Source organism: Lepidochelys olivacea (genome assembly GCF_965140295.1).
Source record: "Lepidochelys olivacea isolate rLepOli2 genome assembly, chromosome: 7".
In the NCBI taxonomy this organism is placed as follows: domain Eukaryota; kingdom Metazoa; phylum Chordata; order Testudines; family Cheloniidae; genus Lepidochelys; species Lepidochelys olivacea.
In genome coordinates this window covers 104,064,314-104,091,497 of record NC_140417.1, presented here as the reverse complement: position 1 = coordinate 104,091,497, position 27,184 = coordinate 104,064,314, and the positions used below count along the sequence as shown (strand labels likewise).

Sequence of the window (27,184 nt, the reverse complement as noted above, 5' to 3'; positions counted from 1 at the left end):
ACTTCTCCATTTTTTTGAGAAAGTAATAATCTTCCACTGCTTTGGGACACAACCACATTCTGGGAAAGACCTATTTTAGTCCATTACCCACTTGTGAAATTTTCAAGCAAGCACCTTTGTGCTTTCTCCTATGTTGTCCCCACCCATTTGCGAGGCACTCCCCATAAGTATTAGCCACCTTTTAAAATGCCTCCTTAGCAGTCTCCTCTTTCCACAATGCCTGCCCAAAAAAAAAAAAAAAAACTCAATCTTGACAACAGCTAGGCTGCTGGAGTGCTGAGACCGCTGCCTGTCATGCTGACCAGTCTTGTTATATTGTGTACTTGTACTCCCCTGTCTGTATCCATCTGTTGTCTCTTGTCTTATACTTCGGACTGTAAGCTCCTTTGAGCAGGGGCTGTCTGTATTGTGTGTGTACAATGCCTGGGACCCTGGTTAATGACTAGGGCTCCTAGGCACCACAGTAATACAAATAGTAATACCTTTGTAAGACACTCTGAAATCCTTGCATGAATTTAGCTGTATTAGTCCAGAGCTCATGTCTTTCTAATTTTAGGTCAAAACAGTAGTGCTGGAAAACTAAAGACTCTGTTTGGGGCTCTAGACATATTGATAAAGACCCAGTGTGCATTCCAGCTGATCAGAAAGGAGCTTTTAGCTGAATGTGAACAGGTAAGCAAAAGGACAAGTGATCTGATTGTCTATTGCTTTGAACCTTGTGTAGTCACTTATACCTGTTCATTTGGGAATAAAATACTGGTTTTGAAATTGTAATTGAACTATTCTTTAAATATTAAGTTATTACAGTTCATCTTCAGGTTTTTGTTAAATTCTCTTCATTGTGTCTGGATAAGCATATATATGCCAGAAATACTCCTCTCTGACCAGTTCTAATTGATGTTTCCTTCTATGGGCACAAAGAGAAGGCAAAAGTTAAACTATCTTATGTTTTGAAGCTAAACCCATTCTAGAATCCTGTCAAGTTCTGCCTTGTCAGACAGCACCGGAATAGTTGGAGATCTAAGTAGAAGTGAAGTTCTGCATTAAAATGTTGAGGACAAAAATAGTATATGCAAACATCATTATATATTATTAGCGTGACATATTGTAACTCGGCCAGATGAATTCAAGTTTATAAGACAAGTTTTAATGTAATCCTAGTAATACTGGACGTAACTGTAGTTTTATTAAAGCTAATTGCCAAAATTTCAAAGAGAAATGTAGTTCTGAATTCTCATAGTTCTGCAGAGATTGATTAGGACCAATGTATTTCTGTATAATGGGACGTGTTTTTCCTTTCCAGTAGTAGTAGTCGTCGTCTATAGTACACTTATGGATCCCCTGAAGTCTCTGAGAGTTGCATGTACACTTCTTTTGAACAAGGCTGATATTTGTCCACTAAGATTCACCATGTCACTGAAGTATTAAAAATTTGGAAGGTCATTTGCAGTTAAGCCCTATCACAGGGATCCTGATGGTAGCATAAGCAGCAATATTTACTTATTCAGAGATACGTTTGTCATGCTCAGATTGCCAGTGCCATCTGACAACCAGTTACCAAAATCCATGCTTTCCCATTATTTTCATAACTAAATTTGATGGAGTACATAGAACATATTAAAGCAACTTTGAAAAATTTCACAGCCAGCCTTATGTAACTGGTGAACAATGCTGAATGCATCCGATGAAGTGAGCTGTAGTTCACAAAAGCTTATGCTCAAATAAATTTGTTAGTCTCTAAGGTGCCACAAGTATTCCTTTTCTTTTTGCGAATACAGACTAACACGGCTGCTACTCTGAAACCTGTCAGTGCTGATATAAGTTATTACCAAAACAATTTCCATAAACAGCATGGAATAATAGTCTTGACATTAACATTGTATATTTTAACAAGTGAATTAAATTGAAATTGTACTATTTGAACCTGATTTAAAAAATATAGTTTGCTAGCTGGGTGAGGTGAAATGCCTTTCTGTTTTTTAGATAAATGAGGATGTCAAAAGTAGTGATCAGAAGACACCACCTGGTGACTCCTCTTCTAACCTTAATAAAGATGAAGTAATAAAACTTCTCACTATATATGAATCTCGATTGTCATTCCTCCTCCTCCAATCAATTAAATTGCTAACATCAACAAAAAAGAAAATTGGGTAAGTCGAGACTTGTTAACCTTTGGTAAAATGCAAAATTACAATGTATATAATCCAGGATGCATCTATACATATTATATACACACAAGAAAATGCAATTGTATATGCAATTTGTATTTTTTGGAAAGAGTGTGTGTGTGTGTGTGTGTGTGTGTAAATGATCAAGCTACATGTCAACTCTGACCTACTCTTCTGAGAATTTACTGTTTTGTGATTTGTGTAACTGAGGGAATGACAAAAAACTTGTCTGCTCCTTGTGTATGGGCAGCTTCTTGTATCTGTTATTTCCAAAGAGCTGTGTAAGATTTTGAGAAGAGAAAATAAAGGCCATAACAAAAAGAAAAATGATCAAAACTTTATATTGTCCCTGGCAGATTATGAAACATGGTGAAACAGACATTCCTTCTGTCTGCCCCTCATCCCGAGCTGTGTGTTTTGTGTGTGCAGGGGGGAGGGAGGGATGTGCATACACATGTACAGAGATCATCTCTAACTTGCACAGCAATCAGCTGTTGGCAGGTAGCCTAAAATCTCTCCGACTTTGGCATCATCTTTCTATAGTGATATATTGTTTGTGCCGCAAGTTGGGTGGATGTGTTTTCCTTTGACATGGGTGGGTCTACCTTACGTTTCCACCTATGACCGAACGTTGCGAACAGACACTGGGAGACCCACTGCAAATTACTGAACTTAGCAGATGACTATGTAGTTTGAAGTATGACATTTAGGGTATGCTGAAGTTCCCACTATAGCTAAAAAATTATGAAGTGATGTTTTTATGTGCAAATTTTGGGCTAATGCTTAGTAAGGTTGAACTGTAATATTTTCTAAAATACGTATTGGTGTGGCAGCCTAAAGGATTATCTTTTTTTTGTGTAAGCATTTCCTTATGTTCTCAAACAGTATCTAACTGCTAGGATTTAATTCAAAACAAAAACATGGCCTCTTTCTTTTTTTTTCTTTTTCTTTTTGTGTTGACCTTCAAGGGCTCTCTTGAATAGAGTCATGGCAGTGTAATAATTGCCGACACCAGTATCACTCCTCTTGGATGTAATTATTTTTAATTTTTCCTAGGGGGACCCAGAAAATACATTTTATCTCATCAGCTGCAAATATGTGGTGACCCCATCAGCTGAGACTATGTAGATACTATGGCAGCTTGTAGAGCATCAGAAATAGCATAAATAGCAAAAATCACCTTTTTGGAGTCATGTTTACAAAACCTTTTCTTCTAGCTAGTTCCAGGGTCATGTACATTGACAGTTTTTTTTCTTTATTGCTGAATGCTGTATTAGCTGCACAGTTGGCATTAAGATCGAAGTACAGTTGTCTGTATTTTCACATTGGAATACAGTCGCTGGCCAGGTTTTAAGCAGCTGACGTACTATTATGTTGGATGCTGTTTGGCTAAATGCCATTTAGAGAAGCATCCATCCTCCTGTATACAAGGATCATAAAGCAGAGGGGAGAAAGAGGGGTGGGTGGGTGGGTGTGTGGAAGGACAAAAGACTAGAAAAGAGTCTGACTTTTTCTTGTGTAGCAGCAGTAAGGTGCCTTTAATTTTTAAAAAAGCTTCCACAGGGTGGCAGTGTAAATATACAAAATGCCAAGGACCAGAGTATAATCAATCTTTTTTTAAACAAATTGACATGTATGGTAATTGACTAACACTAGTAATTGTGTTGGTTTTGTGCGATCATACTTCATAGCCTTGAAGAGGGTGTGATGTCAGAGTAGAATATTTAGACTTTCTTTTCCCATCTACCGTTCTAATCACTAATATTCTGTTTAAATTAATAGGCTATATATGATACATACACTTCAATTTAATTATGTTATAGTGTTTAATTTTTCAAGGTCTGCAAAATAAAAGCAGAATGCTATTGTCATACAAACTTAATACAGCTAATGTGTGTCATTCAAAAACTGTAGAAGTGCATTGAGGGTAAGTTAAATTCACTTCTCTCTAACCGTTTTACATGTAATGTGCAAATAGTATATGCCCAGTTCATTTTCTGTCTATAGGGTTGGGGGGAATGCCTACCCTCCCCCATGCCTCCACAGCAATGGTTAGCTTGGTCAGAGTGGGAATTGAGTAATTCCTCTTGCTGATCCATGGTTATTGATGCAGTCATTCAAGGAGAATGCAGAAGGGAAATTTTTACCCCATCTTTGAAATTGCAGTGCTCAAGCCACAAAAGTTACAATCTGGCTATAAACCTGCATAAAAGCAAGACTTCTTTAAAAATTAAGTGCTTAAGCAGAACTGAATTTGGCTGTGTAAAATTGTAAGCAGGGGAATAGTAATTCAAAGTGATGTTTTGTCCCAGACATTTTTGTAATTTATCCTGGCAATAGCTTGCATTTCAGTGGCTTTTTTTATTGTATACCTGTTCTCTGTGTTAAATAAACCTTCCACCGCTTTGTGCCAAATGTTATGAACTAATTGCTGCTTTGTTTCTTAGCAATTTTTGATGGATTTACAATTAAACCAACTAGTCACATATATTACCTGTAATATCAGTGGCAACATTGTTATTTTTCTGAGATTTTAAAAACTGGCTTTTGGAGTTTTATTTCCTAAAGTGGCATAAATGTACTGGAGAAGGGGAAGCCAGTTTAGGAATTCAGAGAGAAAGGTAATACAGTTGAAGCGATGAGCCAGCAAAATTACCTTCGCATCAATGTTTTGAATGGATAAGTGGGGCAAGATGGCAGTTGTCAAGGCTGGAAAGGAGAAGGCTGCTGTAGCCAAGACACAAGATGACAAGGGACTGAATGACACATTTAGCTGTGTATGGAGAGGAAAGGCAAGATTCTAAAGATGTTATGCAGGAAAAATCTGCAAGATTTAGACATTTCTTAGGTGTGAGCTAGAGAAAGGGCCAGGTCAAAGATGATGCCCAGATAACAGTGACAGGGAGAATGGTGGTGGTGCCCACGGTGACAGAGAAAGCAGAAGGGCTTGTGTAGGGAAAGACTGAGTTTTGTGTTGGCCCCATTGAGCTTAAACTGGTGGCTCAATAGTCATGAAGAGCTGTCAGAAAGGCAGGCTGAGATTTCAATTTGGAGACCGGTATAGCATGGAGAAATAGCTCTGGGAGTTAACATAGAGATGGTACTTTGAAGTCATGTTTGTGCATATGCTGCCCAGAAACTGTAAAGGAAGATGACAGGGTGAGGCTCAGGGCCCCATAGGACTCTTTCTGAAAGCTGGAGTTAGGGGTGAGGTGGATACTTGGAATGAAACACTGAAGGAGTGATTAGAGAGGTAGTGGGAGAACCAGGAGTCATGGAATCCCAGGGACAAGAAGATTTTTGATGGGTAGTCACTGTTTTAATCAGTATTTGCACAATGTAATTGTTTATGCTTTGATACAATGTAATAGTTCAGGATACCTATGGTTCCTTTTTCAGTGGCAGTAATGAAGAGGAGGAAGTTCTTAAGACCAACAAGCAAGTTTACTCCCTTTTATTGCGTGCAACTGCCAACAAAAGTGTGACTCTGCTAGCAAGAATAGAAGTCATTTTAAATTTGCTGGAGCAGCTGACTCAACAGTGAAGCTGATAAGACAGGAATTCGGTGACTTGCTAAATATAAAACTGCTACAGATTGCAGAAATATCAGTGCCTTGTTAAACATGGGGGTCAGTAGCTTTGTCCCATGTGGTGCTTAGTTTTATTGAAGTTGAGGTAAGCATTGCCTATTTATAACATAGTACAGCTGGGGAAAAAACAGGAGTTCATTGCTATCCCATGACAACTCCATTATGATTTGGTTATTAATGTTTTTACATTTGTGAAGTGCTAAAATGGAAATCTATAGGTAAAACTTCCAATCTTTTACATTTAAGAAATACAGTTGATTTCTCTGAAAAGCCGTGGGCTTTGCAGTGATGCAAAATAAAATATTTAGCATAAAAATGTAATCTGTTACAGTTGGATCAGTTTGATATTTTTGTATAAAATGTTATTTCATAAGCAAAGCGGTATTGGAAGACTTTTTCCAGTAATGTTAACTGAAACTGTATAAAGAAATTTCCCTTATATGCAAACATATTTCCTTTTTAACTACAGTTAATACCATGCATAAATATAAATGTGTGCCTTTTTAGCTTCAATACAAGACTTTCCATGGATATTAGCCTTTGCTGGAATGTCATTTTCACCACAGAGTGAAATGGAGTTAGCTGTATTTTGATTTTTTTATCAGGAATAGTATTATCCTCTCTTCAAACTTGAAACTGTGAATAAATAATAAAGCATATTTTAAATAAATTTTATTTATTAAAACTAGAACATACAAATCTAAGTTTTTTTTTTTTTTAAATTTTTGCTATCATTTAATGTTTCTGTCCAAGAGACACAAACTGCCCAATCACATTGAAAACAGGTTTAAAAACCACAGGCCTCGTTTTCATATGTGCTGAGCATCCACAGCTCTAATTAATTTCACTCGGAAATCTGAAAATCAGGCTTTAGTCTCATCTCAATATGTTAGCTACATGTTTTAAGTCCTATCTCTCCCCAAGTGTCAGTGAGGAATTCAGAAGCATGAGATATGAAGTCTTTTTACTAGTGTTGCTCTAAAAATTAGAAGTATTACAACTATGTATGTACAACAATGATCTGTCATCTGATTTGTCAGAAGTTCTTAAATGCAAGTTTTTATTTTGGTGAATAGCTATCCTGTTCCTAACTCTCCTGAATCAAAATAGGATTGGAAGCCACAAGTTAAACAGTACTATATATGTGTTCGTCACTAATCTGGATTCCCTGCAATCTATCTACTAGTGGTGTTAGTCTTGGGCAGCACCTTCCATTACTATTTTTAATTGTCTGCTCCATATTCACATCAAGCAAGAAATTGTGTCTGAAGTTGTTTAGAAATTCTCTGAATACTAGTGCAAAATCAAAGCAGTGTTTTGTGCTTAAGACTGGTACATATTTCATTGCCTTTCTTTTGAGAACTGGGGAGGGTAAGGGAGAGAGTTGAACAGTATTTATTCTGGAAGATCCTATATTAGGGGGGAAAAAAGTAGGTCTCATCATGAAATCCTGATTATCATCATGTTAGATTGTAGTTCTACTCTGAAAAGTGATATGAAAAGCCATATAATTTTTTAGAGTATCTCGCTGCTTTTAATATTAAATTTGCTCGTATTATGAATGACATTTTTTTTCATCAGCCCTGCAAACCTGACCTGGACTCAGCAGGTCAAGGTAGATCTTTTTCATTAGACATCAGGACCCATCAATTGAACAAACCAAATGTATCACCAAAGGAACATCCTTTTACAGCCTCCTTGTCTTCAAATCATACCTATTATTATGCAGCCACCCAAGTGTTTCTGGAATTGTCATGGCTCACTTTGGACCTTGCCATTTAATCAGAGGTGCATGCATATGAATAATATGTTGAATCTAGATTTCTGCTAGGATGGCCATACAATTGCTTGGAAAGTATCAACTGAGGACGATTAGCAACGTCAGTGTTTTGTTTTGGGTTTTTTTTAATTTTCCTGTTTACATCAAAAGCAAACATCTGTGAAGTAAGAAAGGGTAAGATTCTTCTGGAGTTTTTGGTTTTTTTCTTTTTTAAGAGCTATAGTTAGAGAGCCAAAAAGTAAACTAGGAGACTAAAGACTTCTAATCTAATCCTTTGAGTTTGCTTCCCTATAAAAATGGTAACTTCTGAAGTTTCTTAATGGCTAATCATGATACAATTCCACACTGCAGTGGAAACTAGATTGGAAAACAGAAGTTCTTCTTTGACGTGTTCACCAGGCATTTGTGGTTAGCAAGCTACAACTTTTTCCTCAAGCATGAAAACTCATCTTCTGTGAAGTGCTGGGAAACAACTTTGTCTTGCTGCAGTCAGAGTTTGGAATAATAATCCCATTGATATACATAACCTCATCTGTTAACATCCCTATTCTGTGGGCGTCATCGTGACTTGCTCACTGCCTCACCTTTTGGATATCTAATCTTTCATGATCCTATCTTTAATACTGAATAGCTGATGAGAGAAAAAAAAAACCCACATAGCTATCATTTCATCTGTGTACAATCTCTAACTATGCAAATAAATGCATAGTAATGTGAACAAGCTTTTCTTTGGCTCCTCAACTGGTGCTGATACTGGAATGCCAGGAAATGCGCTCACAACCATCCATTGATGACCAAGTATAAAACTTTGAAACTAATGGCCAGTTGTCGTTGGTTGTTGCATTGGTCTCTAACTGCTAGAAGCCCAATCTAGTACTGTAAACTAATGCAATTTTTAAAAAGTTTTAAATATTTGCAGAATTTATAAGAGCAGGGTCAGGTATTTTCAGCTATTTAGCAACTGGTTGAGCTTATCGCTTTGATTTTTGACTATCTCAACTGGAATTTCAGCAGGGCATCAGGATTTAAATCCACCTCCCAGTACTTGTGCAATAGTTGCTACAAGTGGTTGAGATCTCATTTTTAAGCCTTGATCTGCAAGGCAGCATGGTACACTCTAACACGAGGCCATTAATTCAGTACTAATTTGGGTCCTGATCCAACAAAAAATTATGCATAAATAGCATCCCTAGGAGTTCACAGGTATGAAGTTATTCATGTGTGTAAGTCTTTGCAGGATCAGGACCTCCACCATAACAGTACTAACTGCTGAATCATAAGCACCAGCTCCTCCACATGTTCCCAGGAAGTCTCCTATCCAGGTGTGACCCACCCTGACCCTGTTTAGCTTGCACCAGCTAATTAGAACATAGCACAGTGGATATGGCCATATGAGTCCTCTACGTGAAGATGTTAAATCCATAAAGCCAGCCCATTCCCTTCCTAATGCATGTTCTAACAATGTTTGATGAGGCAATGTTTCTTTTGGGGTTTACGCCTTCACCGATGTGTCTGTCACAGTTTGAGGGGTAACTGCACATATATTCCCCTTCCATTATCCACTCCAGGAGTGCCCAGTAGGGTTTCAGGAGTCCAGCCATCACCTGTCTCTTGGCAGGGATTTGTGTCCTACTCCTTTCTGGCCAGAGGTTTTTAAGGCTGCACATTTCCTGCTGTACATTGTGATATCCCAGCAAGCCAGTTTGTCTAATGACAGCAGCTAAGCTGTGCTTTCTCTGAGGACAATGACATTTGTATCAATAATCCATACTGCTTTCTCAGCAAGCATGTTTATTCTTAAGGCAAAAGCATTAGAGGGAAAACCTATTTGAAAAAAAGTTCCTATACACTTACTAATAAACATCAGAAATTGCCCATCAGTCTTTCAGACCTTGGTAGGCCAATGCCTTCCAACTCTTCCCTCCAGGTTGGGGGTTTCCCTAGGACCAACTCCTGTCTGTTTGTTGAATCAAAAGGAAGACCTCATGTCATTTAGTTCATCCTTTTATACCATAAGCCCTTTCTTTGATTCGTAGTGTCTGGAACACCCAGCCTGAATGAGTACATGCAAACCATTCCAGCAGGTGGTTTTGCTCTAGATCCGTTTACAATCCCAGGGTATTCACACCCACCCCCACACACTGTTTTCAGTTCTCAGAGGAGTTGTGATAACCCTCCCTCATGAAGTAGAACACAGTTCATACAGAAAACATTAACGAATATAATACAGTGGTTCCAAGAGATAATGTGCAGGGTTGCAATATGTGTCACAATATCCCTAATGATTATTGTTGTTTTTTTCCCTTCAAATTACAAAATGCGGTATGGCTAACCTGAACCAGTCGAAAGTCAGGCAGCTACAAAATCATGCAGTAAAAGAATAACTGTTTTTGTCTTCTAGTTTTTGTGTATTTAGGGTTCATGTCTGCAAGCTGTTCTCTGAACCCATGAAAGGTAGAAACTTAGGCCTTGTCTACATTACAGGGGAAATTCGATCTCCGCTACACAATTTGAGTTAGGTGAATAGCGTAACTCAAATCGACGTAGCTTAGATCTACTTACTGCGGGGCCCACACTATGCAATGTCGACAGGAGAGCGTCTCCCATCGATAACGCGTAGTGTGGACCCCACAGTAAGTAGGGTCCTCAGTCAGGTGGAATACAGGAGTCAATGGGAGAGCTATCTGCGGTCGATTTAGCGGGTCTTCACTAGACCTGCTAAATCAGGGGTGGGCAAACTATGGCCCAGCCATTTTAAGCCGGCCCTCGAGCTCCCGCTGGGGAGCAGAGTTGGGGGCCGCTCCATGCGCCTCCCGGAAGCAGTGGCATGGCCCCCCCTCCAGCTCCTACACACTCCAATGGCCCCCTCAGATGCTCCAATGGAAGCTGCAGGGGTGGTGCCTGTGGACAGGGCGGTGCCTGTGGATGGGGGCAGTGTGTAGAGCCACCTGGCCATGCCTCCGCATAGGAGCTGGAGAAGGGAGCTGCTTCTGGGAGCCACTTGAGGTAAGTGCCGCCCGGAACCTGCACCCATGCCTCAACCCCACCGCCCCAGGCCTGATCCCCCTCCTGCCCTCCAAATCCCTCAATCCCTGCCCGGAGCACCCTCCTGCTACTCAAACCCCTCATCCCCGGCCCCATCCCAGAGCCTGCACTCACAGCCAGAGTCTGCACCCCTTCCTGCACCCCAGTCCACTGCCCCAGCCCTGCTCCCCCTCCTGCCCTCAGTCCCAGCCCAGAGCACCCTCCTACACCCCAAACTCCTCATCCCCATCCCCACCCCAGAGCCCCCACCCCCAGCTGGAGCCCTCATTCCCCCCCTGCACCCCACTCCCCTACCCCAGCCCAGAGCCCCCTCCCACACCCTGAACTCCTCATTTCTAGCCCCACCCTGGAGCCTGCACCCCCAACCACAGCCCTCAACCCCTCCCGCACCCAACCCTAAGTTTGTGAGCATTCATGGCCCGCCATACAATTTCTATTCCCAGATGTGGCCCTCAGGCCAAAAAGTTTGCCCACTCCAGCGCTAAATCGACCACCACTGGTCAATCCCTCAGTAACTGTAGACAAGCCCTTACTTTAAATGAAAGCTGAGTGTCTTAAGTATAATGTGACTCTAGGAACTCGGCCTTTAAGAAAAGCACCAAATACGATATTCATGTTAAAACAGTGAGCATTGGCAACACTGCAAAATTCTCCTTTGTTCCTTGAAGTGGACACTTATTCCTTTATTTTTCTGTGTATCCAGACATGCACAAAGGCACCAGTGTCATGCTGCGATTCCATGTTGCTATTTTGGCTAGAGTTGGGCCACTTCAGAGTGTTCTGTGATTGTAGTTCTCATGAAGCCAGTACCAACTGCCACAAAAGAAGTAAATATTAAATCTCTAACTCCCCGTATCACCTTTTCTTTCCTGGAGAATAATGTTGCAGGCTGTCCGCTAAAGCACCTTTCTACATCTAGCATCTTTAGATACTTGAATTCTTTTAAATCAGAATTAATAACACTTGAAATTAAAGCCAGGCTGACTGCTTGCTGTGCTCAGATTTTGTTTGCTGTAAACAAGGAAGCTGGGCAACAGCCGAGGAACCGATTTTTGGCTGACTCTTGTTAGCCCACATAAATGAAAATTGGAATGACAACCCCCATCAGTTGTACCTTAGAACCCCCAAAACTTGAAGGTCACTTTGCCATAAGATGTCAGTTGGAACAGGAGCAAGCCCAAATTGTTCTGCGGCATTTGGGGTTTTTCAGAAGCGGGTGTTGGCCACTCTTTGGGCACGGAGAGATGAATGAAACTTGGAGCAAAGCACTATGCATGTGGCTCGATGCCTCTAGAAAAAGCGCCTGTGACTTTTTCTCCTTGTTGTTTATCGCAATAGCAGATGACGTGGTTAGGTTACCTGTTGTTGTCAGACCAGGTTACTGTAATGGGGCCTGTGTTTCATCTCATTACCACTCTTCCCCCAAGTGAGGTTAGTGGAATCCATCACTAACCCAACTGCCATTCCAATGTATGGGTCTCTATTTTTGTCATTTTAATTAAATTAGTACGTCCTGTGAGCATTCTCCCTTAGTAAATTATAGATGGCTGTTGCAGGAATATAAACATAACTTAAGCCATGTATTTTTGCCTGTTGGGATAGGGACCAACTTCCTCCATCAAGGTCTGATTCACGTGGTTTATGTGGACACTGTTGGTCATGTGGACCAGTCATTGTAAAAACAGCTGAATGGCTATAGTACCTATAACTCTGTTCCCTGTGTTTTATAAGCAGCAATTCACTCTCTTGTCTTCTCACAGTTAATGCACTTCGGCATCTGAGCAAAATTACACAGCAGGGACTGTCAGGACACAAGCCAGAATGCTAAATAACCTGGGTGATGTACCTTGTCTTTTGCTCTGTAGTGAGGTGGCCAGGCAGCTCATCTCTTGTCTGAGGCTTAGGAGCAGCTACTAATGGACTGGTAGCTGGGTAGTATGGTCTTGGTGCAATTCAAAGTACAGACTTAGGGAAGTTAAGTGAAACATTTCTCCTCTGTGAAATAATAAGCATTTTTTATGAGGAACCTCCACATTGATACCTGATCTCTCAGACTCCCTTGTCACGCCGTTTCTGTACTTTATTTCTAAAATACACTTCAAACGCCATCTAACGGGGAATATATTCAAGCAGTGCTCCAGCTAGGCAACAATTCTAGGACATGAACTGCTCTCACCAAGCTGAACTCAAATTAACCAGCATTAGCTCAGTTTTTAGATGCCTTCCCATTAATAGATACAGAAATATTTTGACTCTTTCAATGCCTGAGATTTTATGAATACATGGGGGCGGGGCGGGGCGGCGGTGGGAACCAAATGTTCTCGGCTTAGGCTAAGTAAATTTTCCCTCGTAACTCACCCAGTGCTCAAAAAAAGTGCCAGAAACCAAGCATGTATAAACCCCTGAGCTGTTGATCCAGTGTACTTCACAAGTACAACCCAAGTTCTGACCTAAACAGAGCAGAAACTAATCTTATTGTACTAAGTATTGCAGGGGGTCGGAGGGAAGGTGGGAGGAAGGGTGACAGGTGTATTAAGCATCTTTTTTTCAACACATAGGGGCTAAATTTTCATAATTGGCCTCTAATTTGAAATGCCTAAATGAATAAAGATGTGTTATTTACCCCTTTACAAAACACACGAACCAGAGGTCACCTAATAAAATTATAAGCAGCAGGTTTAAACCAAAAGGCAGTATTTCTTTACACAATGCACAATCTGTGGAACTCGTTGCCAGGAAATGTTGTGGAGGCCCAAAGTATAACTGGATACAAATAATAATTGGATAAGTTTCTGAAGGATAGGGCCTTCAATGGCTATTAGTCAGGATGGCCAGGGCTGCAACTCTATACTCTGCTGTCCTGAAATTCCAACTGCTAGAATCTGGGACAGGATGACTCAATAAATTACCCTGTTCTGTTTACTCCTCTGAAGCATCTGGCACCAGTCATTGTTGGAAGTCGGGATACTGGCCTAGGTGGACCATTGGTCTGATCTAGTATCGCCGACCTTATGTTTTTATGAGTTACAGAAAAAGGCAGGAGAAAAATGGGGAAAAATGGAAGTCAATAAAAAAAATCCTGCCTGGAGTAAAAGCAAGGGATAATGGAGTACGACTACTGCAACTCAGTAACGATGCCTCTTTCTGAGCAGTTTCCAGCAGTCTTAGAGCAGGGGGTGACGGCATTAATACTTAAGGAGGCCTCTGTGTGGTAGTGGTGTGGTTTGTGGTATTTCTAACGTAAATATAATTTAATGTTTGTGAAGCACAGACAGATTCTTGCAGAAAGCACTACAGGACTGGCCCTGTAATGTGGACCCAGCAGCCTCTGGAGTGAAGAGACGCTGCAGCAGGGTTGCATGGAAAGGCAGCTAGTAAATGACCTCTCCCATCCCACACAGCCAGGCTTTTAGGAGTATACAGCCTCAGCAGTTCCAAATATCTCAATAAGTGCTTCATTGTTGTTAATTAGTAATAGCCCTGAACCTTGTCCCCAATACAGGAATGGTACCAGTCTGAGAAGCACCAGCCTCTACTTTAGAGGGATCCCTGTCACTTTCACACCCAAGAGCACACCTGTCAAGTTTGGTAATTCTGTGAGAGCTCTGGGGAAGACAGTGACATGGTTATCAGCTGGGAGACGGAATTCGCCCTTGGATTAGCTTTCATGGCTGTGGAAGACCAGAGGTGGGGTGAGGTGCTTCTGTGCCCCAGAAGCTGAGAAGGCAAGTTTGGCTGAATTGATCCCTTTGAAACTAAAAAAAAAATAGCTGAAGTGCTTCATGTTAGACTGGTGGGAGGTTTTATGAAGACAAAAAGGTGTGATTTCCTCTTACCTGGACAGAATAGGATTCAATAACAACAGAAATCTCCATTGCTGAGATCTCACCCGAGGAAAAGTTGGTTAGACCACCCCTAGCTGGGACTTGTAAGCCAGCAGAGTCTGCTGGAAGAGAGGCTAATCCATCTGCTGCAGTACTTCTTCCCTTAGTGGTGACCAGATGATCCATGTGCTTCATGCACATCTGAGTGTGCCCTGCTAGTGCCATGTTACTGACTTGCAACATCGACCCTGTCAGACCATGCACCCGCAAACAGGCCTTCAAATAAGGATTCGCAAAATACTTTTCAGCAAAAGCTAAAGTGTGCTGACCAGCCCTTGATAAAGTTCCAGACTACCCAGTTCCCTTGTTTTAGGCACCATTGTCATGACACTAAACACAAGGTTACAACCATGTTAAGAAATCCCAGAAACTAGGAGGAGAGTGCATCATCCCCCACTAGTCCTACAGGGAGCAAGATAACTTAGCCCCAGACTGCTGTCTTTCCATAGTGTCCTCCCTCCAATGCTGGGGACCTCAGAGCAGCTGCTGATTGCAGCAGCCCTGATAAGCAAGGCCATGGCTACATAACTCGTAAAAGGTGCAGGGCCTCCATGCTGATGACCCCTGGCCTGCTGATTTCCTGTGATCCACAGGGCTTGGAGGTCAACTCTAGGGCTTGAACAATGGGGAGAGCAAATCCCCTAACAGAATGACTGAGGACAAACTTCCTTGAGGAGAATCTGGTAGTGTTTACATCCCTGGGTTTTCTTGCAGGAAGGTGTAATTGAGTCCTAAGTTACTTGCCAATAGACAATTAAAGGGTTATTTTGTAAATTATTAGGTGCTTGTTGTCTTTGGAGTATAAGATCCTCAAGAACAGAACCTGTTTCAGTTTTATTCATTGTCTTTTTAAAAGGTATCCTGCAACAAACATCATGCAGTAGCATTAATAACTGTAGTATACAGGATGCAACTTTAAGTGATTCGGTCAGTATTTCCTGTTTATCAGCAAGCAATGGATGATGTTTCTGGACTACACTCCCCCTACTTCTTTTATACCATTGTGTACGCTAAATATGTTACTCAGATTGGATTATAGACGTTGGTGTCTGCCAGAAAGACAAATAGTTTAAAAGAGGGGTCTAAATTTAGTAACTGGCAAATAGTTGAATTCATCTTATACTAATGCTGTCGAGGGAATAAACGCAACCATCAGAGAAACTTATGCTCATCTCTCTATTCCCAGTCGATTTTTCTGCCTTTTCCCCCCTTGAACAGTAAGTTTCATATAAATCTGCTTTCAGATGTCTGACATATTTCACACTACGAACGTGCTGAAAGTTTAAAGCTTTCTGAGTGGTATACTGCAGGGAACCTGAGCAGATTTCCAAATCCTCAAGCAGCCGTAGTTTTATTTTTGAAAGAAGGAACGAGCTGAACTGCATATTTTCTATGGCATAATGATATTACATAGTTGAATCTGAACGCTATACAGCTTGGCTTAGTGTATACTCAATCATGCTAGAGAAAATTGTGACAGAGAAGGTCAACAATTGTTTTCTAATCATTCTCTTCCACTTTTCCTTTGGGACATGTCTATACACAGTCTTGCACCTACATCCAAAGAGCACAGCAACACCAGAGAGTTTTAGCATATTTTTATGATGAAGTTCTGCTACCAGCATTGACCACTATTCTTGAGAAGAGTAATTAAAGATTTCACCTTGTGAGGATTTTCAATGCACTTAAGCAAAAACTGATACAAAGTAATTCCCTCAGCTGTTATACTTCTGCAAGTCTATCTCAGACTAAGGAGTCAAGCCACTATGGACCCTGTGACAGGGTCAGGCCAGATGGCTACAGGAGAGTGATAGAAGGCAGATATACTAGCCCCAGGTTGAGTAGGTCCCTTTCCCTGGGTAAGGTAACAGGGAAGTTTCCAGAACAATCAAGAACTTTCTGGAAACAATTAAGGCAGACAGGCTGCTTAGAACACCTGCAGCCAATCAAGAAGCTGCTAGAATCAATTAAGGCAGGCTAATCAGGGCACCTGGGTTTAAAAAGGAGCTCACTTCAGTTTGTGGCATGTGTGTGAGGAGCTGGGAGCAAGAGGCGCAAGAAGCTGAGAGTGAGAAGGCGTACTGCTGGAAGACTGAGAAGTACAAGCATTATCAGACATCAGGAGGAAGGTCCTATGGTGAGAATAAAGAAGGTGTTGGGAGGAGGCCATGGGGAAGTACCCCAGGGAGTTGTAGCTGTCATGCAGCTGTTACAGGAGCCACTGTAGACAGCTGCAATCCACAAGGCCCTAGGCTGGAACCCAGAGTAGAGGGTGGGCCCAGGTTCCCCCCATTCCCTCCCCCAACTCCCTACTTGATACCAGAGGAGTTGAACTAGACTGTGGGTTCCACCAGAGGTGAAGGTCTCTGGCCTGTTCCCTGATCCACTAGGTGGATCAGCAGAGACTGTGGGGATTGTTGTTCTTCCTTTCCCCATGCTGGCCAGTGATGAGGCTAACTGAGTGAACGGCAGATTTGAGCCACGAAAGTGGCCAAACTGAGGGTTGCCATGAACCTCTGAGGCGAGCAAATCCGTCAATAAGCGCAGATCCCACCAAGGCGGAGGAGGAACTTTGTCACAACCCTTATATGTTTACTGGGCTGAGTCATAGTGACATACATATGTACAACGTCCATTGACCCAAATGAATTGTAGAGCAGAATTGGAATCTGATTTTAACTACTATTTTGGGTAAGGAATTTCTTGTTTAAATAATGTCATTCAGTTCAGACACTTTGAATTAAATCAACAGAAACATAAATCAAATGAGACATTTATGTGGTGTGCTGTGATGTCATGTCCCCTTACCCGCATTAAAGATTAATTACTTAAATCTTAATCATGAGGATTATAATTGGGCACATCTTGATTTAAATTTTCTTTGAAAAAGAATGTATGTTAACATCAGCTGAAAGTACCTATAGTGCTACATTTTCTCCTGCCTCAGATAAACTATAAACCCTATCTAACATGGACAACTATATAACCACAGGAGTATCTTTATAATGTTTCTTCATTAACACTAATAAACTAGTATTTCTTATTACAAATAAACCTCCTTTCTTTGAAGGACAGAAACCAAAAAATTTAGATCTGGTGACATAGGAGTCGAAAGGTACAGCATGAAAATTGTATATAGTAGCACGGATTATTCTACTTTTAGCTCCATGACTGCTACAATTTTTGCAATATTTATTTATATAAATGCTTCATAATATTTTACTACCATGCTCTTCAACCATTATCTAAGCAAATATTTGTGCTTATTGAGGTAAAGAGGCAACAGAATTGCAAAGCAACCTTCACAACAGATTGTTTTTATTGTAATTACAATTATTTACCATGATCTGTTTTAAACCCCAAAACGTGCTCACAAACAACATGACATTGAAGCCAAAGCATAAAACGCTGTTTTATATGCTATCGGCTACCCAATGTGGTTTTGTGTGTGCACGCACGCAAGTAAGTCCAATACTAGCCTTTCACAACTTGTAAACAACTGACTTTTAAGGACTTTAATGGATACCAAATTATCCATACTCCAGCCCTGGTTGAAATTAAAGGGAAAAAAACCTAACTTGTTTCATGCTACCTATGTGGCCAAATTCTGCTTTCAGCTACTAAAGTGCAGCTCTTATTATTTCCAATGAGAGTGTGCGTATGAGGGTGGAATCTGACCCGTGAAGTTTTAGATGCAGCCGTTCTTGAGTATTGAAGAAAGAGGCAATTTAGAATACAAAAGTGTCCTCTATAAACCTGACCACTGACTGAATGAAACAATTTCACTTATTCCAAGTCACTCTGAGCCATATTTTTGAAAGATATTATGCCATAATGTAAAAGTATATCTTGAATATGAAAGATAGCAGATATAACACTACCCAAATACTTGTTTAATAATCTGATTTCTTAAACATGCTGGGTGGTATTAGTTACTGACTTCTTACATTTTGGACTTCTGCTGGCTGACGTATGGTGAAAATCACGGTCTTTTCTTAATGACCATTATTACAATGGGTCATCAAAATTAGCCATATATTTGATCTGGACTGATCAATCTAGCTTTTCCATTCCCACCACACAGTGCTGTTAGTAGATGGATAGTCAAGGAAGGCTTGAATGATAAGGCAGAGAGCATGACTTTTTTAAAAAAATCCAAATGAATGTTAGTATCGTGGTTAAACACTGATGAATTGTCTTAAATTTCTGGAGGACTATTACAGCAACATGTGTGGTGCTTCTACTCAGGTAAATGGCAATTCTACAGGTGAAGGGCTTTTTTGATACCAGCAGCGAGATCTTGGGGAGTAGGGTTCTCTGCGGTGCAGCTCACTGGGATTCCTTCAGCTTCCATTGCTTCAGCTGTTGTTGGACCTATAGCAGCAAACTGAAATGACAAATAACATTTCTACTCTAATATGATCAGATGTGGTATTAGCATCAGCTCTTGCTACATTACCTCAGTGTCTTCTATCATTCTGCCCTGCCTCTAATCAAACTTAATGAACACGACCAAATTTAGCTGCTTTGTAATGACTTAGTAAAGCTTATGGCTTAGTTCACTGGTCCAAACAGTTAAAAATCCTATTGTTTTCATACTCAAAGAAGATAGATTTGAACATGCATCAGCCTTGTCAGTGCCAATTCAAGCAGGCACTTATTCTTGGCTTATAATAATCATGAGAAAATCAAATTCTATCCAAAGGAGGAAATGGATTGGGGAAGTCAGAAAAAAACACCTCCTTCTCAGGAAAAATGTCCCTGCAAAGGCTACATCACCCTAATTCATGTTAGGTGATCCTGTTGCAGGTGCTTGGCTTACCAGTAAGATGCAACAAGTCAGTATCAGTCAATCAGAGGGAAGAAGGACAACGCTGATTGTAGTAATGTTGGGTAGTTATACAGGAATGCTTGGGTACAGATTGCTGCTTCTGAATCATTTACAACTTTGTGTTTGTCCCACACACACCCATAAGGAGAATCCTACTATATGCTGAGTAACTCACTTTGTGCATACATTCCAGAATGCTGTAAACTTTGCTAGAGAGAAAGTTATGGGGCCCTTTTGAGCAAGTTCAAGTTTCTCCTAGATATACTGAATCATCAAGTCAGTCATTCACCAACAAATCCCTAAGGTACATCTTCAGAAACTGCCAGCGCCAGCTTTAGTAGAATCTTCACTGAATGCAAAGAAAAATTTAAAATCTCAACAGGGAGCACAGAGTTTAAGGTTATATGTAAGAGTATTTGTACTTCCTTAAATTTAAAGCCCAGAAACCCTGTAAGTAATTTTGTAGTTACTAACTCCAAGTCCAGCAGCACCTAGAGTTCATCTAATGTATCTCTCGTCGTCTTCATGCCACAATAAGAAATGTGTTGATATATTCACAACAATAATGCACATGAGATGCTGAAAGAATTGTTTACTTCACGCTGGTTTCCCCTTCAGTTGCTTTTTAAATTCATAATTTCATCTGTTTATTGGTGGATGATTTATTTCCACATTCCCTGGAAACTCTGTAGTAATTCCCAGCAACTGATATGATACATAAAAATGATGATCCAGTGCATACTTCCCTGCTGTTGAACTCATCCCACAAGCTGCTTCTGATCCCGGGATACAGCCTACTGATTCTTTTAGCCTACACAAATATGAATTCCTATCCCTCTTACTCTCTGCTAAATGCAAATACCACCACCTAACACCATGAAAGAGTGTACAAAGGTTTGTCTCCCTGAAGAGGAAAAACAATACAGCAAACAACTTAATTTTCACTGTCAAATTTCACATGGTATGATTTTGTTAGTCCGCACTGCAAGCGTGGCAACACTAGAGATATGTTGGGGCCTGTGACAGGGTATATAAGACCCTCTGAGGCCCCTTGCTGGAGGCCTCGTGGCCCTGCCACACCTTGCCCCAGTAAAGGGCAGTGGAGAGGGTCCTCCGAGCTGTCTAGCGTGGCTGTGTGGGACACAGCCAATCAGTGCACACCAGGTCAACATAGAATCATAGAATATCAGGGTTGGAAGGGACCCCAGAAGGTCATCTAGTCCAACCCCCTGCTCAAAGCAGGACCAATTCCCAGTTAAATCATCCCAGCCAGGGCTTTGTCAAGCCTGACCTTAAAAACCTCTAAGGAAGGAGATTCTACCACCTCCCTAGGTAACGCATTCCAGTGTTTCACCACCCTCTTAGTGAAAAAGTTTTTCCTAATATCCAATCTAAACCTCCCCCACTGCAACTTGAGACCATTACTCCTCGTTCTGTCATCTGCTACCATTGAGAACAGTCTAGAGCCATCCTCTTTGGAACCCCCTTTCAGGTAGTTGAAAGCAGCTATCAAATCCCCCCTCATTCTTCTCTTCTGCAGGCTAAACAATCCCAGCTCCCTCAGCCTCTCCTCATAAGTCATGTGTTCCAGACCCCTAATCATTTTTGTTGCCCTTCGCTGGACTCTCTCCAATTTATCCACATCCTTCTTGTAGTGTGGGGCCCAAAACTGGACACAGTACTCCAGATGAGGCCTCACCAATGTCGAATAGAGGGGAACGATCACGTCCCTCCATCTGCTCGCTATGCCCCTACTTATACATCCCAAAATGCCATTGGCCTTCTTGGCAACAAGGGCACACTGCTGACTCATATCCTGCTTCTCGTCCACTGTCACCCCTAGGTCCTTTTCCGCAGAACTGCTGCCTAGCCATTCGGTCCCTAGTCTGTAGCTGTGCATTGGGTTCTTCTGTCCTAAGTGCAGGACCCTGCACTTATCCTTATTGAACCTCATCAGATTTCTTTTTTTCGTTTTTTTTCTTTTTTTCATAAGAAGAGCTGCAGGGCCAGAGTAAATTCCAGTTCTTTGCTAGAGTTAGAGGAGCGTGGATGGTGTGTGGTTGGCTGAGGGACCTTGCAGGACCTCTGATGAGGTAGTGCTGCCAGAAGCAGGAAGAGTGAGAAGGAGCCCTGGTGCTGTCGACCACAGTCCTCAGCCTGGAGCTTTGGACTTTGAAGTTACTAGTTTATCTTTTGGACCATAAAAGTATGTGTACCCAGAATCAGGACTTAGGCCAAAGTCTTTCTATATGGTCAAGTAGATTTATTTCTTTAGTTATAAAAGGTCTAAACTAGAGGGTAATCCAAATCCAAACAGCCCCCACTTTTGGCAAACTATGACTCCAGATCCAACCTCTATAGCTGGTCCCTGTTTGAATAATGAGCTGATTCAAACCCCATACATTTTGGAAAAGTTCGTATTCTGATCTGAACTTTACAGCTCATCTCTAGTGTGAATGTAAATTCCTATAGGAAGACATTTCTTGTGTCATGAGGAAAAACTATATGAGAATTTGGGGGACTGAAGAAAAGATACACTTGAGCTGAAGGGAAATTTTCACCTTAGGTCAGAAAGTGGACCAGAAAAGTATGTATCCCTGTTTGTCAATTATCATCCTGAATGTGAGGAAATGATTCATTTGATAATAGATTACCACAGAGAGGCAGCTCAAATTCATATTGCAGCAAGTCAAACAGAAGTAGCTTTATCTTTGTAGTCAGTTGCACTTCATTTCTCCCTAACCCCATGATGGAGGACCATCTCCATAATAGGTGCACCTTGCGACCATTTCCATTATTTTCTGAAGGTACCAACCTTATGTAGTTTATACTCTAAGAACGGACCTATGTTGTACAGTTAGTTTAATTTGTGCAATGATCTTAAATGCATAAAGGAAATGTGATGGTAGAACTTTTAATTTTTTTTTAAAAGAAGACAAAAAAACCCTAATTCATTATCATTCACTTAAAGTGCTGTGGTAGAAGGAATTTTCAAACTGAAGAGGTCAAAGTTTAAAAATCTATTAATGAATTACTCATTTCTAATACTGTTAAATACACAGATTTCAACAAGGGATTTACAAAAGAAAGAGGTAAACAACTCATTTTAACTCGCACAAGGAATCTAAGATATTTTAAAAAAAAGAAACATTGTCTTTGCACTAATTAGCCACTTTCAATGTAAGATCTCAAAGCCCTTTACAATGGCCAGTAAACATTATAATCTGTATTTTACAGACAGGTAAACACAGGCAGAAAAGCGTGGTGACTTGTCCAAGGTCCCAGAGTAATCGAGTGGTAGGAAGGAATAGAATTTACCTCTTCTGATTCCCAATCCCCTGATCTAACCACTAAACCACATGCCTCCCCACTATGTTTTAACACTTATTGGATACTTTACCTTAATTTGATTAATAAGATCACCAGAAAACTTCTGAATGTGCTGGAGACAAAATCTGACACCCGATGGACTGAAGAATGTGATGCTTGCTGGAATACCCTGTATAAAAGTAAAGAAGGAACAGCAGCTTGGAACATGTTTCTCTTGACTCTAGCTGCATATCATAACATGTTTTCATATCAATCTCTTCAGCAGTCTCTCTATGTAGGCACCATGCTGTCAGCTGAGAAGTGCTGAAGTCAGCCAACAGGAGAGATTTACTGAAGACAGTCTGTGGTGCCTGACCTGATGCTGATAGTCTGCCAAAACTGCACTACACAATGGACCAACTGAAATTCAAGTGTTGTGTGTTCGTTTGTTTTTTTTTTAAACCATCCATTTTCCAAGGTCATGAGACGATTGTGAGCTCTTTGGTGATAACAATACGGGGATCAGGATGTTTCTTTCTTTATTAATGACCCAGATAGGGCACCCTTTGGATTCTCTTACTCCCGTTAAACAGAAAACTTTGATACGTTATTCTCCTAACTCCCTTCACAAACATGTCCGTTCTGGACATATTCCTGATGCCTCCCACCCTGCATGTCCTCCCTGTTCACCCTAAACTCTCCCAGTCACTCATTTTCTCTCTCACGACCAACAAACTGGAATAGCTTCAACAGGAGAGATTGAGAGAGACCCACCCTAGAATATCTATAGCCCAGTGGTTAGGGCACTCTCCTGGAAGGTGTGACCACTGGGCTACTGCTATAAGGAGACTACCACCTCCTCTATTTTTCATGCAGAAGGGCTGACTTGGCTTAGGTGCTTAACTCCAGAGAAGAGTTCACAGCTGTGAATCCTGAGCACAGATAGACACCTAATTCCCTTTGAGGGGTGGGGCTTAGGCCACACCCCTCTCCTCAGCATTTCCTATTTACTAGCGTAGGCAACTCCCCATTCAGCATGCTGACTTCAGTGAATTCCTTATTAGGCATTTAACTCTCCCCATGTATTGCATAGGGAGCCTGGATGCCTAACTCAGGGTTTTGAACTCCAGTAAGAGGCAGAGAGCCTAAAAATTAGGCATCACAATGCCTAAGTCCCCTTTGTACACTTTGGGATAGAGTCCCACCACCACCACCTTATATTTATGCAGGGCACTGCACATTTAACCACAATAGAAATATCAAAATTTAGGAGCTAGAAGCTTATAATAAACATTGTATTAGCTTAGCCTTGAATGACCAGAATGAACACCTCTAATTGCAACAGGAAATGAATTCCATAACAAGGATACAAAATTACAAGATGTCCTGGCTGCTACTTACTCACATTTATGACCTGTAGAAACCATATGATTTGATAATTATGACTTTAATATTCATCTGGAACATATAATTAGCACAACATAGCAGCAAGGCTGGGGGGACCACAGCCATTCAGGACTTTGAATGTAAGAAGAATTTCAAAATCAATATGTAATTTAACAGGAAGTCAATGCAAATAACGTGCTCAGGCAAGCGAGTGTCTATAAGGATGCAAGGCTGCATTCAAAATATGCTGAATCATAGATATAATGCAGGTTCCTGCAAATAAAAACATTCCAATAATCTAATCTTGAGAAAACAAAAATGTGTATCAGTGGCTCCAAATCTATTTTGCTATCCACTGATCTCAACCTAATCACCTTTATTAGATGGCAAAAAGAAGCTTTAGTATGGATTTTAAGAAACAGATCTATGTGAGGATAGGGTATCATCCAAAATTTTTACACTTAAAATGGAATCAGTAACACATTCTCAAATAGAATAATCAGCGTACGAACATGGCTCAGCCACCATGGAGAGCTGATAATTAGTGCTGAATTCAGATTCATAAAAAGTTGTAGCAAACACATTCAGTGACAGAGATCGTATATCTATGGCCATAAGTAAGTAAATCATTAAATACCGTTAGTAAATTTGTCTCTGATGTGACATGATCTAAAACCAGACTTTTTCAAAATTTCAGTTTTATTAAGCAGATCAAAAAGAACAAGGTGAATATGTAATTGTTTATAAAATAGTTTTCCCCAGTAATACTGATACAAAATATAGCTTGGAAACTGGGCAAAAATTTGAAAGGTCCATCAAAGGTTGTTGTATTTTTTCCCTCCCACAGAGGCATTATTATCTATATATTTTAGGACTTTCTATAATGTCTGTTACCATAGTATTTAAGTGCCATTGTATTTACTGAAATTTTCTGGGTTATTTCTCCAAATTTAAGGACCGATTCACTATATTCAAAAGATTAAAGCTATAGCCAAGGGATATCTCGTACAGATAACTGAGGGAGAAAGTAGTACGTTTTTCATCAGGTTTCATATATATATCAGAAAGCTTTACATTTACACTGGTGACCACTGACTGTGCCATACCTGTTGTGAGAAATAATTCTTCAAGGATTCTTGGAGACTGGGATGTTGAGCAGTTTGATAAACGGTAAGGCTTTCCAGTGAAATACCTGTAATTAGAAGAGAGAAAATACATCAGCAACTAAACAGGATTTTAATAGCTCCCATTATTCCAATACAACACTATTATAATATTGATTGCATTAAAATATATTACTTTAAAGCCTAAGATGTAGGAATATTTCTTTTAAAAAATTCCTGGGCACTTCGTGTTACAAGATGCAACTACAGTACTTTACATGTCTAGAGCATTTTTAATCTGAGGATCTCAAAGCACTTTACAAACACCATTTAAGCCTTGCAACGTCACTGTGAATAAAATAAACATAGTAATTGCCATTTTACTAATGGGGCACTGAGCTAAAAAGAAGGATCAAATTAGCTTCCCAATGTCAGAGATGGACTCAATAGCATTGCTGGAAGGAGAACTGAGATCTCCTGATTCTCAGTCCTGTCCTCTAATCTCCAGACAGTACAAATCCAATATATACAAATCCATGGATGGTTCACAATAAAGAATAAGCCTTTAATCTTTTACTATTACTTTGAGGAAGGGTGGGGGTTTCCACAATAAGTTAACAAATTAAAATAAAGCTCTAAAGGCTGCAACAACCTTTTTCTTTGAGTATTGTTGGAAGAACTTCTCTTTTGAGAGATCCACAAGGAAAAAGAAGAGGTGATGAATTAGGTGTTTCCCCTGTAAACAAGCACATTAGCAAATTTAAATCATGGTTACATTTTTAACAGTTGGCACAAATGACACTTTAAAATGTCAAATTTTGAATATATACTGAAAATGCAGTATGCTTCATCATAAGTGCATACAAAACTAAGATCACTGAAAACATTTGTAGTTCAAGCCACGTCTGCAATTCAGAAGGCAGAGGCTATTTAGCATGTAAATTAAAAATGATTCCATTGCTGTAGTGTGAATACATTGGCTAAAAAGATCTGGCGAAAAGATAAATTGCATTCCTATATTCTATTTCCTTTGCCTTTCAATAGAGAATACCAAGTAAAATCTAAGTTATCTCCTTCTCGACAGTCACTCCCCAATTTTCAGAAATATACTTGATTTGCTATTCAAAGGCTTAATCCAACAGAATGTAGCTGCAGCCATCTGAGCCGTGGATAACTCCATGATAGGTCATGCTATGTAGAGGATAGAACAGGCAATCGAAGAAAGAGACAGAATGCTTTGCAAAGGCATTCCAAAACTACCTCTAGCAACTCCTACTCCCTTTACCATGGTGTCTCAAAGGAGTCTCCCCAACCATCCTTACCCTTTGAGGTGGAGGGCCCCCATCCCTAATTGTTGCTATGCTGGGAAGAGCTTGCTTACATCAGTTGAAAGAGCAGGAAGGCTGGTCTTTCCTGGTTGATTTTTGGAAAGGGGACAATCTTTGATTTGTATGTTTCTGATGCTTGCTTCTTCATGACTGATCAGTTAAATGAAGACATCAGCTCAAAAGGAGATGATACATTTGGACTACAATCTCTCTAAGATCGTTACCCACACATCTATAAGATCCTATAAGGCACTATCAGATGGTTTTTCAGATCTCTATGTTGGCATTTTTAACGGTCTATTACTGGAATCTATGTACCCACAAACTCTATCTGATATGGCAGGCATGAAAGTGAAGACTCATTCCAACAAGAATGACGGCAGTGTTTGTGAATAGAAGCTCCCCACTGGATGGGAATGAGATAACATTAATTTAATTAATTTAAATTTAGGTCATTGCTTCAGAAAACTGTTGCTGTTTATTGCAAGTGGATTGTGTACTTATAAAAAAGAGGTGAAAGATAACAGAGGAAGGAGGGATATGATTATATTTCTCTGTAAAATGGTAGCGTGCAGAAGCCCGAATCAAGATCAGGGCCTCACTGAGCTAGATGCTGGGGGAAAAGTAAGTAAGTAAGTGTGTATGTGTGTTTGTGCGTGTGTGTGTAAAAAATCTGGATCACTATTTATTTCAAGGTTCACCAGAAGGCCAGGTGTATATGGGCAGTCTTCCCAGTCTTTTTCTATGCTACTGCCCATCA

The 27,184-nt window shown here is 40.5% G+C and overlaps 2 protein-coding genes across 4 annotated transcripts in view; one reads left to right on the top strand and one right to left on the bottom strand.

Moving 5' to 3' along the window:
* EDRF1 (erythroid differentiation regulatory factor 1) overlaps positions 1-6,409 on the top strand; it is a 48,059-nt gene extending 41,650 nt beyond the window's left edge. Inside the window, 4 exon segments of the mRNA XM_084632953.1 lie at positions 557-672; positions 1,984-2,150; positions 5,568-5,702; positions 5,704-6,409. Coding sequence (XP_084489079.1) covers positions 557-672; positions 1,984-2,150; positions 5,568-5,702; positions 5,704-5,737 — 452 coding nt within the window. The 3' untranslated portion in view covers positions 5,738-6,409.
* An 11,355-nt stretch (positions 6,410-17,764) lies between these two features.
* The window catches only part of UROS (uroporphyrinogen III synthase), a 34,624-nt gene continuing 25,204 nt past the window's right edge, over positions 17,765-27,184 (bottom strand). For all 3 annotated transcript variants that reach the window (XM_084633824.1, XM_084633825.1, XM_084633826.1), the window contains exons 7-10: positions 25,749-25,832; positions 25,100-25,185; positions 22,699-22,797; positions 17,765-18,854 (exon numbers count right to left, since the gene is read on the bottom strand). In XM_084633824.1, the coding sequence (XP_084489950.1) occupies positions 18,729-18,854; positions 22,699-22,797; positions 25,100-25,185; positions 25,749-25,832 (395 nt within the window). In that variant the 3' untranslated portion in view covers positions 17,765-18,728. The remainder of the gene's footprint in view (positions 18,855-22,698; positions 22,798-25,099; positions 25,186-25,748; positions 25,833-27,184) is intronic.